Consider the following 18,097-nt stretch of genomic DNA (forward strand, 5'->3'; position numbering starts at 1 on the left):
GCTCCCGTGCCCTGATGGTACATCTCAGCTGGGAGGTGATTCCCAGGTCTCCTAGACATACCCATGCTAGCTCTGTTTGAGCTAGTGCACTAAAAAGAGCAGTGTAGCCAGGACGCTGGCTTGGGCGAGCCTCACAAGTAGTATGTGCCGAGGGGGTCTGGGTGGGTTTGTACTCATGCGGGTAGCTCAACCCACTGCTCGTGCCACCCTAGCTATGCACAGTGGGTACATCTATGCGAGCTGGGACTCGCACCTCCCAGCTTAAGTGTAGGGCTACTGTTACATACAGGATACCATCTCAACCTACACTTTCACTTAGCCATCCTGAAAGCATTAGAATCCTTTCAAATTCCACCTCACAGCTGACTATATCCTTTATAATTAAAGCCCCGTGCCCCGTTACTGACATAACTTACACAATTCCACACAGAACTGAGACATACTTCATCCTGAAGGTACACATGCACATCCTGCCTTTCCACACACACACACACACACACACACACACACACAGATCTCCTCATATCTCAGTCACAGCTCTGTCACACATCTCCAAGTCATCCATAGATCTCGCTAACACACCTACCAAGCAGAGCTAACTACTTCCTCCGCTCTTCAGTTCAGCTCCATCTGCCACTGAGCACACTCACTTTGCCTGGAGTGTGCATAGATAATAAATGCTTAGATTGCTCATATGCCAGCTCGCTACTGAAAATACTCTTTCTAATACAGCCCCTGTGCCCTGCTAATGATTCTGCACTGTACTGATGCACACAGGATCCTGAAGGTACATTCCTAGCTCCTCCCTTTGTTCAGACATCGGAGAGTGGAAAACACAGAGTTCCTCCTGTTTGAAGCTCTGCTCTGCTCTCTCACATACCTCAGAGTGATCCACACGTCCTTACATCACCAACACACTTACCAAGCAGGCCCAACTACCATCTCCACCATTTAGTGTAGGTACACGTAGCATCCTGATTGCAACTGGAGTATATGCAAATAATTCCCATTGGCTACTGCCAGCTCCATGGAACAGATGGAACATGGGGTGGGCAGCCTTTTTTTTTTTTTTTTTTTTCCTTTCTTGTCCTGTAATATTGTTAGATGGAATCCTGTGGGTGACAGTGAATGGGCTGTAAAAAGCCATGAAGAGCTTGTTCATGTCAGCAGCTGCGGGGTTGGCAGAGCAAAGGTATGTGCGTTAACTGGGCACTGCGGAAAGAGGGCAGAGGTAAGATTGCATGCACAACCTTACTTGTGCATCTTCTGGTTTTCGGTAGTTTGAGTTTTGTTCCACACAGCATTCTGCAGGGGTACGACATACCCACAAGCAACCTTAACTCTGCATTTAACAGCGTTCTTTGCCATGGAATTTCCCAGGCTTTTTGTTTGTTTTTAAACAGGAAAAGCTCTGGTGGCGTTAGGAGGTAGTGGCCATATAGGCAGTTCTACATCTAGTGTTCCACAATTAGCATTCTGAGCCAGCTGCACCCCCTGACACACACATTCATCAGCTGTGCCTCACCAGCCCTGCTTCAGCACACCTCCCCCGCTATACCTCCGACCCAGTCACTGCATTCCCCCATCCCCACTACCATACAGAGGCTCCCTATTGCAAGCAGGGAACACCTCTCCCTGAAGTTTTCACTCCCTGAGTACTAACTTTTCTATTGCTGTCACTTCCTCCCTCCTCTAATCTGACTCACATGCAGTGCCTGGGGTGAAGGACAGCTGTGTTGCAGTGGCATAGTGTTCCTGGTCGTGTTTCAGAATGGCTAGAGGGTGGAGTTTGTAGCAGGCTGGTGGGAGAAATCACAGATAGGGTTTGTGTTCCAAAACACTGACAATTTTATGTTTGAGAGAAAAATCCTCTGACCCCTTTCCGATAGATGTGCCCCATCTCCAAGAACAGTGCGGTGTCAGAGCTTGTAATGGTTTCTGGTCAGCCATGAACCCTCCAATTTCCCCATCAATGTGTGTCCAGTAGCTTTCCTGTAGTGTTGGGGTGCACTGGTCAAGTGAACTGGTAGAGGTGAGGTATAGGAAGGTTGGGGTACACTGGAAGGGCTGGGGCTGCAGGAAAGTTGGGGTGCAAAGACAGCTCTGGGATGCTGGGGGTTAGGATTCCAAGACCAAGCTGGGGGTTGGGGTGCAGGAAGGTTGAGGTGCAGGATGGCTTGAGTTTATTGGCAAAGGGGGCACATGGGTTGCAATGCACGGCTGGGGTGCATTGGCAGAGCTGGGGGGTCACATGCCTCCATCACCTGAACCACTTATCTTCCCTACCACCTATTCCTAGTTATCCCAATCCACCCTCCCAGCAGGGTTGCCAATTTTGGTTGAACCTATTCCTGGAGGTTTCCTCACATGACACAATCTTTAAAGATTAATCTTTAATTCCTGAAAAACAACATGGAGTCTGGTGGCTTTGTGGATACAGACTAACACGGCTACTCCTCTAATACTTTAATTCCGGGAAACTCCAGGACAATCCTGGAGGTTTGGCAACCCTCATTCCAAGAAAGTTTACACATCCAATTTTCCACCCAAATGTTTTGATTGCATTTCTCCCAAAATGAAATTACCTCCTATAACTCTCACATTGTAGCAATCTCCAGCCACTCAGTTCAAAATTCCTTTTGTCTTAGGTGGGTGTTGTAATTAACTTATCTTTAGCAGTGTTAATTGAAGGGTGAGTTCAAAGCCATCCAGTGGTCTGTGATTCATCTCCCAGTCCTTAGTATCTACCTATGAACTCTAGATCTAGAGTTCTAGCTCTAAATTTTGGGTTTTTTTTAAACACCCACCACCTAGAAACATTTTTTTAAAAATGGCTGTTTTTAGGGCTTCTATCTCCAGAACGTCTGGCTCAACAGATGTCAAGTTTGGGTCACTAACCCTACCCTGCCGTCTCTTGAGGTGCACCACTATACATTGGTGAACCTTATGGGGGTGCAAGATACGTGTAGTGATCCAAACTTGGGGTCATTTGACCAAGGGGTTCACAAGATGCCGTTTCCCATCCAATAATCAGCTTTTCTAAAGGTTTGTTCTAGTAATGGTTTTTTGCCCACATCTAGAGATCAGACCACGGGTCTGATCCCGGCACAAGGGTCTCACTCACTTGAGGGTGACCCCAGAGAATGCATGGCATCCACTAGCCCTTTGGGGGATGCAAGATTCGGAACATTATCAGCAAAAGAGTTGGCCATCCACGTAGGGGCAGCGCCACATTCTCTCCGTCTGTCCCTTTTGTGTGTGTGCTTGAATCTCGGGGACCCACTAGCTCTCTAGGGGAGACTTAGCCCCTCTCCTCATCCCCTGCATGTGAGGTGGAATTTGGGGGGGGGGGGCTTGCCTCTCTGGGGGTGTCTGAGCCCTGCATCTGACCCACCTCTGTTTGCCAGGCTCTGAAGCTGCCTTGCCCAGCCGTGGAGATCTATCTGCCTTCCATGCCCCCTCTCATGTGAGCCAGGGTCTGCAGTAGGCATTGCTTTCTGGAGACATCTAAGCCCCTCTCCCTACCTCCTCACATGAAGTGGAATCTGGGGTGCTTTGTCCCTCTAAGAGAGTCTGGCCCCCTCTCTCTACCTCTCCCCATGTGAGCTTGGATCAGGGAAGTCTGGGTGCTCTGAGCGGGAAGCTTAGAACAGGCATGCTCAGAGCATGCCCCAAGAACACACTGCTGAGAGAGGGGTGAGGAGCTGAGAATGGGCATGTCAGAAACTCTACAGTCCTGGGGAGGGGGAATGGAAAAATCCACTGCCATGAATGGAGCAGTTCATATGTCTCAGAGCTAGGTGACCAGGTGTCTCAATTTTAGAGGGACTGTCCCGATATTCGGGGCTTTGTCTTATATAGGTGCCTATTACTCCCCACCTCTGTCCCGATTTTTCACACTTGCTGTCTGGTCACCCTACACAGAGCTAGATTCTGGCTGAATTCAGGCTGGGTGTTCACTTTCAGCTGAGAACATCTTATTGAAATGAATGGGCCACTTCACAGCTCTCGGAGACTATTATGATGCTGATGGATGTGTGGAGCGCCTCTGCTCCACTGGCCTTCTAATTTTATACAGCATTACAACTGAGCACCAGCTCTGCTCTAGCTAAGGTGGGGAAGCCCTTCCTGTTTAAAGGATGACTACTAAGTATGCTAAAATCTGTGTGTTTACACAGATTGTCTTGAAATTTGCTATGTGTCATGAAAGCGTAGAGTAGGGTGAGTGATCCAAAGATGGGTCATTTGAGTATGGGGTTCCCCACAGCCTCCAGGGGAAAAAAATTAAGTTCACAGATTTTAGCAACTTTGAAGTTGTAAGCCCACCCTGAGCAGAAATCTGAAAATGAAATGTAAACTTTTGTTTTAATTTGGAGAAATGGAATCTGAGCACAGCTGATAATTAAGAAGGCTCTCAAACTGTGTTTGAAAAGAAAATTACAAGGGGTGATTGCCGTGTAAGAGTAAGTGGGAAGAAGGGGCTGTTTGGGGTCTAGAGCAAGGGATGGGGGCACAGGTGCTGACTCTGTGGGTGGAAAAAAATTGGTGGATGCTTAGCACCCACTGGCAGCCAGCTCCCTCCCATCCCCCCCCAGCGCCTCCCACCCACTGGTGGCCCCGCTGATCAACTCTTTTCCCCCTCCCTCCCAGCGTTTCCTGCCCACCACAATCTGCTGTTCCTCGGTGTGCAGGAGGTGCTGGGGGGGAAAGGGGAAGCAGTGGGGATGAGATGCGCTCGAGGGAGGGGGAGGAACTGGGTGGGAATAAGCAGGGTGGGAAGAGGCGGGACAGGGATGGGGCTTTGGGGGAAGGGGTGGAGTGGGGGTGGGGCCTGGAGCTGAGCGGGGGGTTGAGCACCCCTGGGGAAAGGAGGAAGCCGGCACATGAGGAGGGGGATAAATGAGGATGGGTGGTGGGGGAGGGAAGAAGGGTTAGGGGCTCAAATAAGGGGGAGGGTGGGGATTGGGGGAGTGTGAGGAGAGAGGATGGGGAATGTGAGGGGTGGCAGAGGAAGCTGAGGATTTGGGGGTGGGCCGTCAGCCCTGAATTCTCCCCTTCTGTGTGTGCGTGGATCTAGGGGAGCCCTGCTCCTCCATGTGAGCTGGGATCTAGGGACCCTGCTCTTCTTGGAGTGTCTGAGCCTCTCACCTTGCCCCCCAATGAAGCCAGGATCAGGGGGACTAAAGAATATGCAAATTCAAACATCTGAAATCCAGAAAATGAAAAGCAAAGATACAAGTCACCTCTGTGGGAGTGCTGGCCAAAGTGTGTGGGGGAAGGGCCTGGTTTGGAGGAGGGGTGGACTGGGTTGGCTGGCACATGGCTGGGGAAGCCTGGCAGAAGCAGGAGCAGGAGTCCCCACTGGGGGTGGGTAGTAGGAGTGTGGGGCTCACCCAACTCAATGTGCCGCTCAGGCTGCATAACCAAGGTAGCATGCAGCCCTCCAGTGAGCTGCTGCCTGGGATGTGTGTACTCAGAGCAAGGAGCAACTTCTTACCTTTTAATGGCTTCTATAGTGCCAGCTAATGCTGCTGTGCAACAACATGTACAGATGGGGGGAAGACTACTTGGAAATCACATAGCAGCCACGTTGGCTTAGTAGAAAGACCACTGTGTGACCTTAGGCAAATAATTTAATGGTTAATCTCCTTTTTTTTAAAAGAAAAACACTTGGAGAGCGAAAGATGAAAAGTGCTACAGATGTGCTAACTACATAGTGGTAGGAGGAGACTCAAACATAAGAGAATACTTCATATCTGTCTTGTCTCCCGATTTAGATTTCAACGGAAGCGGTTGAAAATATAAGAACTGTGGCTTCATTAACTAGTGAAGATGCATTCTATGAGAGATATAATGCAAGTTTGAATGGTCCATACAGGTAGGATTTGCTCTCAAACAATTCTGTTTTTTAAAAGCAATGAATACATATTTTCTTAATTTAAAACTACTCAAGATTTATTCATATTACATTCATTTGAAGACTGAAAGTATTAAACATATAAATGATTTGAAAAGATTTTGGCAGGGTAAAATGTATTTACTCCGTTTCTTTAAAATACGTTCTTAGATGCTATTGTGTGTGATGTAATATTTGTGTGAGAGAAAGAATGTAATGACCTGGTATAAAGTTTTTATTAACATGAATATGGGATATTTACTTGCTTCACAAGTACTGCAGCAGAATGAGCTTCGTGGGTCAAGTGGCAAAGACTTTATACTACATAACGTCACCATATATTATGACTTTAACTACAAGTAAGAACTTGCAGGTCTTGAAATAAGATGCATTTCTTTTTCCCCTTTGGCCTTTTCATTCACACTCAACAAGCTAACCACTGCAGGGGCTAACTTCTAATATCCAAATATGTCAGACATTTTCCTCGTCTCCATTTTATTTAAATGAAATGATCTACCATCCATTTTTTTCTTTCCCCTTAAATATGTTTTAAGTAAAAGTAGGGATTGAAAATGATAGTCCTCTGCCAATGACAGTTTTATGATTCAATATTCTATAAACCATCAGTATGAGGAAAAAAAATCTATATTTCATTGGAGAAATGGGATTCTCAGCTTTAGCACTTGTCTCTAATCCTGGAAGGTCATTGTATCACAAAATTATGAGTTTTAGAGAAACTATTTTGAAAAACATTTTTAAAATATATGAGCACTAGAGATGAGTGAAAATCTGAATTTCTATCCTGTGGGAAATTCTAATATTTCAGCCTCTGTTTTGCTCTGAAGTGGGACAAAATGTGAAAATATATCACATTTTTTCACGGAAAGAAAATTTTTTTAGAAAAATTTCAATTTAGAAATGGCAAATCATTCTATTTTTATATTCCCGAATAATTGAAATATTTAATTTTCTTTTGTTTAACTGACCTGAAACTTTTTGTTTCTATCTAGTTCAACATCAAATTGCATTTCCCTGTTTTGGAACATTGCCTCTCTTATGGGCCAGGCTCCCTGGTTGGAGTATATCTCCCATGATGCAGTGTGGTCTCCCCTCTGACTGAGTGGTATAATGCATTATCGGAGTCACATGGCTATGGGTGCAAAGCAGAAATATTTCAATTCAGGTCAAACCAACCCAGAATAAAATATTTTGTTACTTTTTTCCCAATGGAAATTTTCAAATATGCAGAAATTGCATTTTCTGTTGAAAAATCATTTTGTCAGAACTAATGCCAGTTTCTTTGTCACAGCAAGGTCTGCACATAATTAAGGTGATTCAGTTTTACCATCCCACACAACAACATTGGTCACCATTTAAAAGTCACCACTGTACAGTGGGGTCTGAGTTGCTACTTTTTCCCCTCCTGTACTCAGAACAGGCAATATCTGCAGTGCTTCAGTTATGCTGTGTTGTACACATTCACTGTTCTATGGTGACCACTACATTTATCCAAATTGTCCAAAAATTCAGGCCTTCAAAGATCATAAGAGACTTAACAAAATTATCAATTTGCCTTGTGTCAGATCCTTGACCATCCATAAACATTTATTCTGGAAACCAGCATTCAAGTGTTAAAATGTTATGACTATTAAAGGTAATTTTATCATAAGGTCCTATCCAACAAACAGCTGGTTGGGATGAAGGGGTCTCATTTGCCATAAGTTCTCTCCAGAGGCACCTTCATGAAGCCCCTAGCATGCAGCTTTATTAATTATTATTTATTATTTGAGTGAGTGAGGTATATGGTTTGCCACCCCTAATACAAAGGTCTGACCTTCTCCCGGCCAGTCTCTGTTCTTGGCATTTCATGACAATTTTTTCCTTTAATAGAAATCTTTTTCTTTTCTCAGGGACTCTCTAACAAAAGCCCCCCTATATGGACTTAACTATGGAATAGCCCAATGTGCAAACTACTTTCTCAGTGCAGCAATCTTCAGATTCGGGGCATGGCTCATTGCTAATTGTTATACAAACTTTGAAAATGTATTTATGTGAGTACACATCAGTCCAAAGGCAGTGATTTCAACACATGATAATTGTGTATCAGTCTAGTTACTGAGGCAATAGTGCAAGAGGTCCAACAGTTTAGAATCTGGTCAAGAGTTCAATTCAGGCAGAAGGGTTATTTCTGGGAGAGGAAGCTTGAAGCAGGTGTGTTGGCATGTATAGAGCCTGGCTCAGTTTATTTACTATGGAGAAACTTTTACTGCTGACACTTCATTGCAGACAACGGGCTTTGTGAAATGCTTCTGCGTGGAGAAATTACGTACCATTAGTCGCCCATAAAAATGTTTGTAGCTGTAAACCTCTGTTTCTAATCCTTTGTGTGTAATTTTTCTAAACCATAAAGTTCTAAAAATGTCACAGTTCTCAGATTTATAGATAGTGTTAAGTCTGTTTGTTTTAAATAAGGAAAACAATATTTGTAATTTATGAACAATAATAAAAAAGTCTCTCTTTAGATGAACTGAAAGATGTTTTGTGTTTGGTTTTCAGAGCCTTTTTTTCAGTTCTATGTGGTGTTAGAAGTGTTGGGCAGTCCACTTCTTTGGCACCAGATTTTGGCAAAGCTAAAGTTTCTGCCCAACGAATCTTTCAGCTTTTGGATCGGAAACCCTTAATTGACAGCTATAGTGAAGAGGGTACAAAACTGGTAAGGCCATTCAGAAAGTCCTTGAAACTAACGAACCTGGTGGTACCGTATTGTCCTTAATTGTATTTATCTTGTTAAATTGCCTTTTGCAATGTCACAGAAGACAGGACCAGACAGGTAGGGTAAAATTTAACAGCAATAACTTAATAATTTTATATTTGCCCAGTGCCATTTAATACCTTTTTGCTTGAGAAATTAATAGAATACTTTTAAGTGTGGTTCTGTTTTGAAAAATGACTGGAAGAATGACATTTCATTCACCTGTTCTGTCCGTTGGGTGTATTCTGAGGCCTTGTCTAAACTACAGGGGTAAGTCGACCTCAGTTACGCTACTCCAGCTACGTGAATAATGTAATAGAGTTCGATGTAGCTGAGGTTGACTTACCGTGGTGTCTTCATTGTGCTGCGTTGACGGGAGATGCTCTCCCATCGACTTACCTTACTCTTCTCGTTCCAGTGGAGTACCAGTCTCGATCAGAGAGCACTCTGCTATCAACACCCGCTGAATCAATTGCAGCTGTGTCCATCTCCCTTGTAGTGAAGACAAGCCCAGAGTTATAACTGCTTTCTTTAGTAATACAAGTATGTTTTTGCTGCTTTTTAGGCCTGTAAACTATGCAGCTGTGGGGGAGAGTGAGTTAGATTCTATTCCTTCTTGTGCATTATCAGAAGACTTGTTTGCTAAGTTCCAGTCGGTTACATCTGTGTAACAGAGTCAAGGTGGGTGAGTTAATATCTTTCATTGGACCAAATTCTGTTGCTGAGAGAGACAAGCTGTCGAGCTTACACAGAGCTCTTCTTCAGTTCTGTATAAACTCGAAAGCTTGTCTCTCTCACCAACTGAAGTTGGTCCAATAAAAGATATTACTTCACCCACCTTGACTCTCTAATATCCTGGGACCGACACGAGTATAAGAAAACCGCATACAACATTTGCGTAACCTCACTCAAGTCAGAGGGGTTGCACAAGTATTAATGAGGACGTAACTTGGCCTGCAGAACCTTTTGTTCCTGGTGATTATACGTGAGATGGAAAGAACCCAGCTTGTCTCTCAAAATCTAGTGTTGACAGTTAGAAACTCATCTTTGTATTTGTAAAGTGAACACATTTCATATTGTCTCTCAGTGCTTTTCATAAATGCTTTTACAAGCTGAACCAGCCTTTCAGAAACTTGAAATTGCTTTAGAATTCTAGCTTTCGGATAGTGGCCTCGATTCAGAAAAGGACTCAGGCACATACTGTAAGAATGCCAGTAATTCACGTGCACAATTTTAAGTCACACATGTGCTTGACCACTTTCCTGAATCAGCTCCACATGCCCAGACTATTAATGCTCCAGGGGAAATATCTTCTTGAGGATAAAGATGTTAATTGAAAGTGAAACCACTCTGGGCCAAATCCTGATGCCAGTGAAGCAGCTGCCTCTGACTTCAATGAAGCTAAGATTTGACTCAAAGAGTTTAAACCTTGAAAGTCCAGTTCTCTAGGTGCTGTAAGAGCCCATTGTACTCACAGTGCTGGTATTGTGGTCCTAGAGCTGTCCCATCCCCCAGGCATCAGAGGAGGCTCCCACAGTCTCTCCTAACATCTCCTTCACTCACCCTTGTCTTCAAGTCCTCTTCCTTGCTACCTCTTATACTCAGAGCTCCCTTCCTACATAAAAGAGCCAATCAGCTACCCTTTCCTTATTCAAACCTACACTTAAAACATAGTTGTCTTTGAAAACTATGAATAATCCACCAAAGTAAAAATGTTTAACCCAATCTGAGATCTGATGTTCGCCTTGTACTATGTTCATCCTGTGTACTATGTGTTTAAATGACACTATTTAGAGAGTGAACTCCCAGGGGCAGGAACTATGTTTTCCACGCACAATGATAGTGTCTGGATTATATGCAATGATGACATAAAAGAGAGGTATTAGGGTTGTTTACTTACCTAAAGTAATGATAGTCCTTGCGGACCAGGCTGAAAAGGAATGATATAAATGAGAGAGAGATGCAGAAAAGAACCACTCAAGAAGGAGGTCCCGTACACAGAAGATACCAATCCAATCGCACTGCATATTTAAGCAATAATAAACTGACTTGTCACGCCTTCATTTAAATGACCATAATGAATTGTGTTTCATGCTTCAGTACAAGATAGACATACGTTCTGTCATACATGTGTATTTTCTACCGTTTCCAGAGTCAGTTTGATGGCAACATTGAATTCAGGGACATCCATTTTGTATACCCTACAAGACCAGAAGCTCAAGTTTTGCAAGGACTCAGCATGAAGGTTAATAAAGGACAGACACTAGCCTTGGTGGGGAGTAGTGGTTGTGGCAAAAGCACATCCATTCAGCTGCTGGAGAGATTTTATGACCCTATGGCAGGACAAGTGGTAAGAAAAGATTTGTGAAGCTGTTAACGCTAAGAGCTTATAGAACTGTTCTTCAAAGTATTTTACAAACATATCGTCATCCGCAAAACACCCCTTTTGAGGTGGATAAGTGTTGTTACAGGTCTGGGTACTGCAGAGAAGACATGGGACTTGCTTAAGGTAGAGCCGGGAGTAGAACTTTGGATCTTCTGACTCCCCATCCTGGCTTTAGATCACTGGATTGCATCTCTTGGTTGATTTACTTGATATATTGGAGGGGGCATTAGAATATATTTCCCATAATGTAACCCTTGTCACTAGTCCTGTAGTCATGATAACATGACACAATTTGAGGTCTAATTCATCACTTGATGAGACTTTTGATGCAAGTCCTATTAATGATGATGAGAGCTCCAAGAAAAATAGCCTAGAGATGGTGAGTCAAAGGACGTTTGAATAAATGCCCAAAGATGTGGATTCTTATTGGAGATTATCAACCATCTAGGTCTAAGAAGCTCATGAACAGACTTTCTCATGAGATCTCTGGTACCTGCCATCATCAGTAAAGATAGAAATTCTGTGGGCACATCTCACTATAGATTGGCAATTCCACATCTATTACGGAAGCTAGCAGAGCAGACATGCACAAAAAAATACTTCTGAGAGGAAAAGGTTATCTGAGCTTCTTTTGAATTTTCAGAGTTTTGGTTCAGTTCAAGTTTGGATGAAAGATCTGATCATCTATTCTTTGACCAGAAGTGGTTCACTGACCACTTTACTTTTACTGTAACTCTAACACAGGTCAGAGTTTTTTTACAGATTGGTGTTTCACATTTACATTGTACGCCTGAGGAGGAGTATTGCATTCTGCAGGGAATGATTTTTCCCTTTTTCTGTTTCTAGTTTGCAGACGGGTTCGATACCAAGTCTTTGCATTTGCAATGGTTAAGGTCCAAATTGGGTATTGTGTCACAGGAGCCTATTTTGTTTGACTGCAGCATTGCTGAAAATATCCAGTACGGAGACAACAGTAGGGTTGTCAGTCAGGAGGAAGTTGAAGAGGCAGCTAAAGCAGCAAATATTCACACCTTCATAGAAAATCTCCCAGAGGTAAATGAAAATGTCTTTCCATTCTCAGTGTGGGGTAAATACTCACTGTGACTTATCTAAGCAACTCCCATTAACCAAAAACAATATGCTTTTTTGTTTTTTTAAAAAAAGGTTATTTTCTTGTGTATAAAATTCTCAAAGAGGAGAATAGGAAGCTGATGTTTAAAAATGTAACTTGCAATATGTATTAACACAGACGCAGTCATAATTAGCTAAATCAAATGCAAAATCTGCGCTCCAGTTTTCTTGTTTTCCTCTACCACAGTGATGTTATATAACAACTATAAAAGAGACATTCGATTCTAAACCTTTATTTTCATTTCCTCATAAACTTTGCCAATTCTTTTTCCTTTTTTGGCAGATTTTAGTCTCTAATCTCTAATTTTAGTCTTATCTGAAAGGTAAAATGTTTCAAGTACATCTTAACCTTCATGTTTGCCATGGACTTAGTTCTCAAAGTGGAGAAAGACCTTGGAAAAGCCCAGAGAAATCGGGCTTCCTGTAGAGTTGCATGGAATTGGAAATGACAATTGAAAAAAACAATATTTCTTTTTCATTACCACCTAGTTTTTGAAAATGTACTTAGAAGAAAGTTTTGGATGTGTAAGAAATAAAGGATCACCTCCTGAGTGTGGGTCCCTAGGGCCTTGAAATTATAAAAGTCTCTTGAGATCTATATGTTTAAGTACAGGTGTCTTTGACTAGACACATCAGTGGTTGGACCACTTGGGAGTTAGTCTTTTTCTAATGCTGAAATAAATTTTCATTACAGAGCAGTTATCAATACGTGTAGCTGTAGATATGCATTTTGATTCAAACAGTTAATAAAATCTTATAAAATTTTTTTTTTTATTAAAAACAATTACATTATTCTTGTTTCTTTCAAGATGGAAATGCTTAATATAGTACATTATCTGCTATTAAAAATATAACTTTCTGTTTCTAACTTTCCTTCACAATGAATATTTACTTATACAGAAGTATAACACCCGAGTGGGTGACAAAGGAGCACAACTTTCAGGAGGTCAGAAACAAAGAATAGCAATTGCTCGTGCTCTAGTTCGTAAGCCAGCAGTTCTGCTTCTGGATGAAGCCACATCTGCTCTTGACACGGAAAGTGAAAAGGTTAGTAATATGCATTCTACCATTTGTAATGCACACAAAATTATGGAGTTCGAACACTTCACTGCAAGAACACAGGCGCCCATCTACAGTACAATTTTGAAAGTTCCAAAGAACAATCCTTAGCTCACTCTCTGTCTACGGCCTGCTTTGCAAGGTGTAGAGTGCCTTCAACTCCTGGTGTCTAAATTGGGAGCTGATGGTAGTCAGCAACACTTGGGGCTGGAGACAAAGTGGGATTTTCAGAACTCCTCAGTTTTGGCCTGCCTCAGTTATGAAGTCAATGGGACTTTTAATGGATTCACAATTAGGCCAATGCTGAGCACTTTGGAAAATCCCATTCATAATTAACAACTTTGAGTTTGAGACAGGTGTCCTCAAACAGTAGACTGTGATCTACTAGAGGAGGCCTTGTAAGGCAAGTAAGCAGCTCCTTTCTCTTCCCTTCAGCCAGCAGCACTAGCAGCAAAGTGGGTCTCTTTCTGCACTATTTCCTGCTCTGTCTGGGTGAGCAGGTGTTGCTACAGAGACCCAGAGGGATCCACTCTGCCAGTAGAACTGCTGGCTGTCAGGACAGAATGGAGCAATGAAGAAGTTTAATGTTGTCCTGCCTCTGTCCGCTTCCCAGTCCTTTGATCCACCTGCATTCAGAGGGTTAGAGGGGACAGGCAGGAGCAGCTGGCTTGGAAAAAAGGCTTCAGCAACACCTCCCACCTCTCCGGAGATGTTGTGCAGTGAAGAGAGAGTAATTAAGCTGTCCCCTGCTGCTCAGCTGGCTGAGCTTCCTCACCGCATCCCCCATCTCCAGGAGAGGGGGAGACGCCATAGGGACCAATAAACTGTTCATTTGGGTGGGGACGCAGTAGAAGTGAAAAATGCCACCGTGCAAACCGCCATCCAGTTGTGAGCCGGATGTCAGGATCCTGAATTTTGGATTTTTATGGATAACAAGAAGTGTCTTGCATTGCTAGTACTATCAATGAATGTGCAAGTTTTAGTTTCTCTAAATTTGGCATGTAGTTGGAAACAGACAGTATGCAATGTCAAATATAACACACCCATTTGGTAAGCAACTAATATCACAGACAATTCATTACACATCTACAAATTAGTTGTGTTGCATGGTAAATCTAAGTGTTATGTTGGTCCAAACTAGATCCTTATGGACCTCGTTCTGCTAGCCTGTGTTCATGAGAGTAGTGTCAATGACTACAGTGGAATTACTCACACAAATAAAGGTTGTAATATCAGGCCCCTGTGTTTGAGGCCTCCTTCATGCATGGGAAGTATTGACTCCTAAACCCCAGTGAGGAACACCCACGTGATAATGTGAACTGTAAAGACAAAGATGTTACATATGAAAGGGAAGATTCTCCAAGTAATAAGTTTTTCACTGCATCTGTCTGCAGATTGTCCAGAAAGCCTTGGACGATGCCAGGAAGGGTCGAACCTGCATTATTATTGCTCACCGCTTGACGACCGTCCAGAACGCTGATGTCATAGCAGTGATTCATAATGGAAAAGTAGTGGAACAAGGGACTCACAGCCAGCTGCTGGCAAAGGAAGGACATTACTATGCACTTGTAAATGCACAACTTTCTCATTAACATTAATGTTACAAACTAATCTATTTGTATAAATACACACGCAACCCACAGCTAAGTAATATTAAGGATGCACCTCATTACTGAGATGTCTGCAGGTTCAATACACAGGCATGTAGTAAAAAATAGAGATGAGACATTTATTTTTTCCTTGTGTCACAATTCTAGTGTTACTTAATCCTATTGGTAAAATCCTTTGGGGCGTGTTGGTTAATTTTAATCTGCTTTTATATTAATGATTACAAGCCTTTCATGGAAATATATACACTTCTACCCCGATATAATGTGACCCGATATAACATGAATTCGAATATAACGCGGTAAAGCAGTGCTCTGAGGGGGTGGGGCTGCGCACTCCAGCGAATCAAAGAAAGTTCGATATAACACGGTTTCACCTATAATGCGGTGAGATTTTTTGGTTGCTGAGGACAGCGTTATATGGGGATAGAGGTGTATTGACAAAATAGATCACAAACTGTTTGTTTATAAATTATTGTTAAAACCTGTATTATTGACCTCACAGAACTTACTGTTTTTTTGAAACCATTAAGGCTATTTCAAAAAGACTTAAAAATAATTATTATTTGCCCAATGACCATGATGGCTCCTTTTGGAGCTGATTAATGTCAACCATGCAAATAGCTATTTAACAAAAAACTGTGTGGGGGGGTTTACCATATGAAGTTAGATTTAAACATTTTTTTCAGATTTTTAAATGGCGTTTTAGACATGTTGATCGATCCATGTATAGTCACAGTGGTTTACACAGCTCTGTTATAATATTTTGTTATCAGAGTGTTTTTCCCTTAATATAGTCAACCATCATGCTTAAACAACAGTTGAGGAACCTATGTCATCTACTTATTACAGAGACAGACAGACAGACTCGGGCAGCCCTATTTTGGGTTTGCTTCTGGCAAACTCACCTTTTGGTTTGCCAAGGACAAAATCAAAACCACCTTTGGTTTTTGTTTAGTATTTACACCCTACAGGAGCTTAGAATATTTCACACTTTCAGATGCCTCTGCTTACTTGTGACAGACAGAAATTAAAATTAATTATAATGTCTTTTGCCCCTTTTGTTTCCTTGCTTCTAGGTCTATGAGGGAAACAAAATAGAAAAAAACACAAACTGTGCTCTCAACCTCGCCAAAATACATGTGGTCACTCTTCCCCATTCATCCTCATCCCCACTCAGCTTTTCTCAGCAGCTACCAGGAAGGGCTACTCCCACTATGGGCCACTGATCCTCTGTAGACACATTGGGAAGGGCTGGTCAGTTTCTGCTGGCACCACGGTGACGTGTGCAGGAAAGTGACTTTTCACTTCTGGTTATAGAGAAATCAATGGCTGTTCTCACAGTATTTCCCCATTATCCAAACTATTTTTCAATCAAATGTGTCCCTTTGTCTAGTTTTGTTTCTACACTGGAACCAATTGTTAAGTCTGTTTACTGTAAAGGTGAAGCCTATAATAAAGAATGTAGAAAATCATTCAAAGATTACACAGAGAGGATTGCCAAACTTAGTTTATTTTAAGGCCACGTAATGTACGAACTGTAGAACATCTGTAGCTAGTTAATGGGATCTCATAGTCGCATCAACACAGATAATGTAGAGTAGAGGCCAAAAAGCTTCACTGCTCAATCTGTTTCCAATGTTTACTTGTTTTAATAGAGTTGGGCAAAACATTTGAGGAGACATGCACAATTAGACATTAAAGCTTTAGAAAAGGGCTTTGCTTCGGTCAACGGACAATACATATGAGCTGCCACATCCATTAGACATGTGGTCCTATCATTTTGCCATGTAAGGCTACATCTACACTACGGGGGGGGGGGTCGATTTAAGATACGCAAATTCAGCTACGCGAATAGCGTAGCTGAATTCGACGTATCGCAGCCGACTTACCCCGCTGTAGGAACAGTGGCAAAGTCGACCTCTGCGGCTTCCCGTCGACGGCACTTACTCCCCCCTCCGCTGGTGGAGTAATAGCGTCGATTCGGGGATTGATTGTCGCGTCCCAATGGGACGCGATAAATCGATCCCCGAGAGGTCGATTTCTACCCACCGATTCAGGCGGGTAGTATAGACCCAGCCTTAGCGAAAGGTGTCAGCATTACATATGATGTACAGGAAGATGATTGTACGTACATCATTCTTGACATGTTGTCAACGTTGTTCATCAGTGCATTCTTCTGTAGCAATAGCCAGCCAAATTCAATCAAGTCTGTATTGCTAGAAAAATCGTTTTGAAATAAAAGGCCTGGAGGTGTCAAGTATCAGATCATTCTTTAAAATATTGTGGGATTAGAAGTTGCTGGGGCCAGAACAACCAGCTCTTGCTAGTTAGTGTATTTTAGTCTATGCTTGGAGTGTGCGTTCAATGATGATGCTGATCTTCTGTGTGGAGAAAGGACATGGCTCTGTGGCTGCACCTCACTTCTTAAAAAATGAATCTGGAAAACCTACCACTGTATATATCTGGAGTCAATCTGGTTTCTTCACTTGTATTTCGAAGGAGGAAATTTAACAGGAAAATGGCAAACACGGTGAAAGTAATATGGGTCGGTTCACTTAGTCCTCCACAATTCTACACCCCCACAACTTAAAAGAACCAATAATTATTTATTTTCAGTGTAAATATAATAAAACACACCAATATCAGTCTCCCATTATAATTACAATCCAGAGCAATAAAACACACCACAACAAAAGCAAATCCCAGCAGACATAAAAAAGCCAGTGACCAAGAAAACAGAACAAACTCTTCACTTCTTCAGATTTCCAACAGAAACCCCATACAGTCAAATGCCTGTTCAAGTATGTGGGCTGTGCTGCATCAATCTAACCAGATCTCTGTGATGCAAGCTTTGGTAACAAATGATTGCCAAACACTCCCACTCATGTGCGGGGGGGGAGGGGTCCCATAATCATCCATATTCTCTGGTAGCTTCTCCCAATCCACCATAATCACCCCCCACCAGCCTGCTCTCATTTTTACCCCAGTCTTACCCCACCACTGAAGGATGCCCACTTGCATTTTCCAGTCCAGATCAGCTGGAGAGACAGGCCCAGACAGCCTGCAAACTGGTCGAGATACTGGCCAGCAGTGAAGAGGCAAATGTGGTATTAAGCCACCTTTGCAGCTGCCAAATTCTGGAACCGACAGGCAACAACCTTGTACAAGACATAGGAGCCACGCCGGAGGACCTGTAGGCTAAAATGTCATTTTAACCCCACCCGCTTCTGCCTGGCCACAGCTGCTACACTGGGCAGCATCTT

The 18,097-nt window shown here is 42.8% G+C and overlaps 1 protein-coding gene across 7 annotated transcripts in view; it reads left to right on the plus strand.

Annotated features, from left to right (window-relative positions):
- LOC135981325 (ATP-dependent translocase ABCB1-like) overlaps positions 1-15,881 on the plus strand; it is a 67,408-nt gene extending 51,527 nt beyond the window's left edge. For 6 of the 7 annotated variants that reach the window (XM_065583303.1, XM_065583308.1, XM_065583306.1 and 3 more), the window contains 7 exons: positions 5,778-5,878; positions 7,807-7,947; positions 8,453-8,609; positions 10,801-10,998; positions 11,881-12,087; positions 13,066-13,212; positions 14,619-15,881. In XM_065583303.1, coding sequence (XP_065439375.1) covers positions 5,778-5,878; positions 7,807-7,947; positions 8,453-8,609; positions 10,801-10,998; positions 11,881-12,087; positions 13,066-13,212; positions 14,619-14,816 — 1,149 coding nt within the window. In that variant the 3' untranslated portion in view covers positions 14,817-15,881. Of the gene's footprint in view, positions 1-5,777; positions 5,879-7,806; positions 7,948-8,452; positions 8,610-10,800; positions 10,999-11,880; positions 12,088-13,065; positions 13,213-14,618 lie in introns of those variants that run through there. The other variant, XM_065583310.1, reaches the window with a different exon arrangement.
- Positions 15,882-18,097: the final 2,216 nt, after the last annotated feature.

The sequence above is a fragment of the Chrysemys picta genome, chromosome 2 (assembly GCF_011386835.1).
Source record: "Chrysemys picta bellii isolate R12L10 chromosome 2, ASM1138683v2, whole genome shotgun sequence".
Lineage (NCBI taxonomy): Eukaryota > Metazoa > Chordata > Testudines > Emydidae > Chrysemys > Chrysemys picta.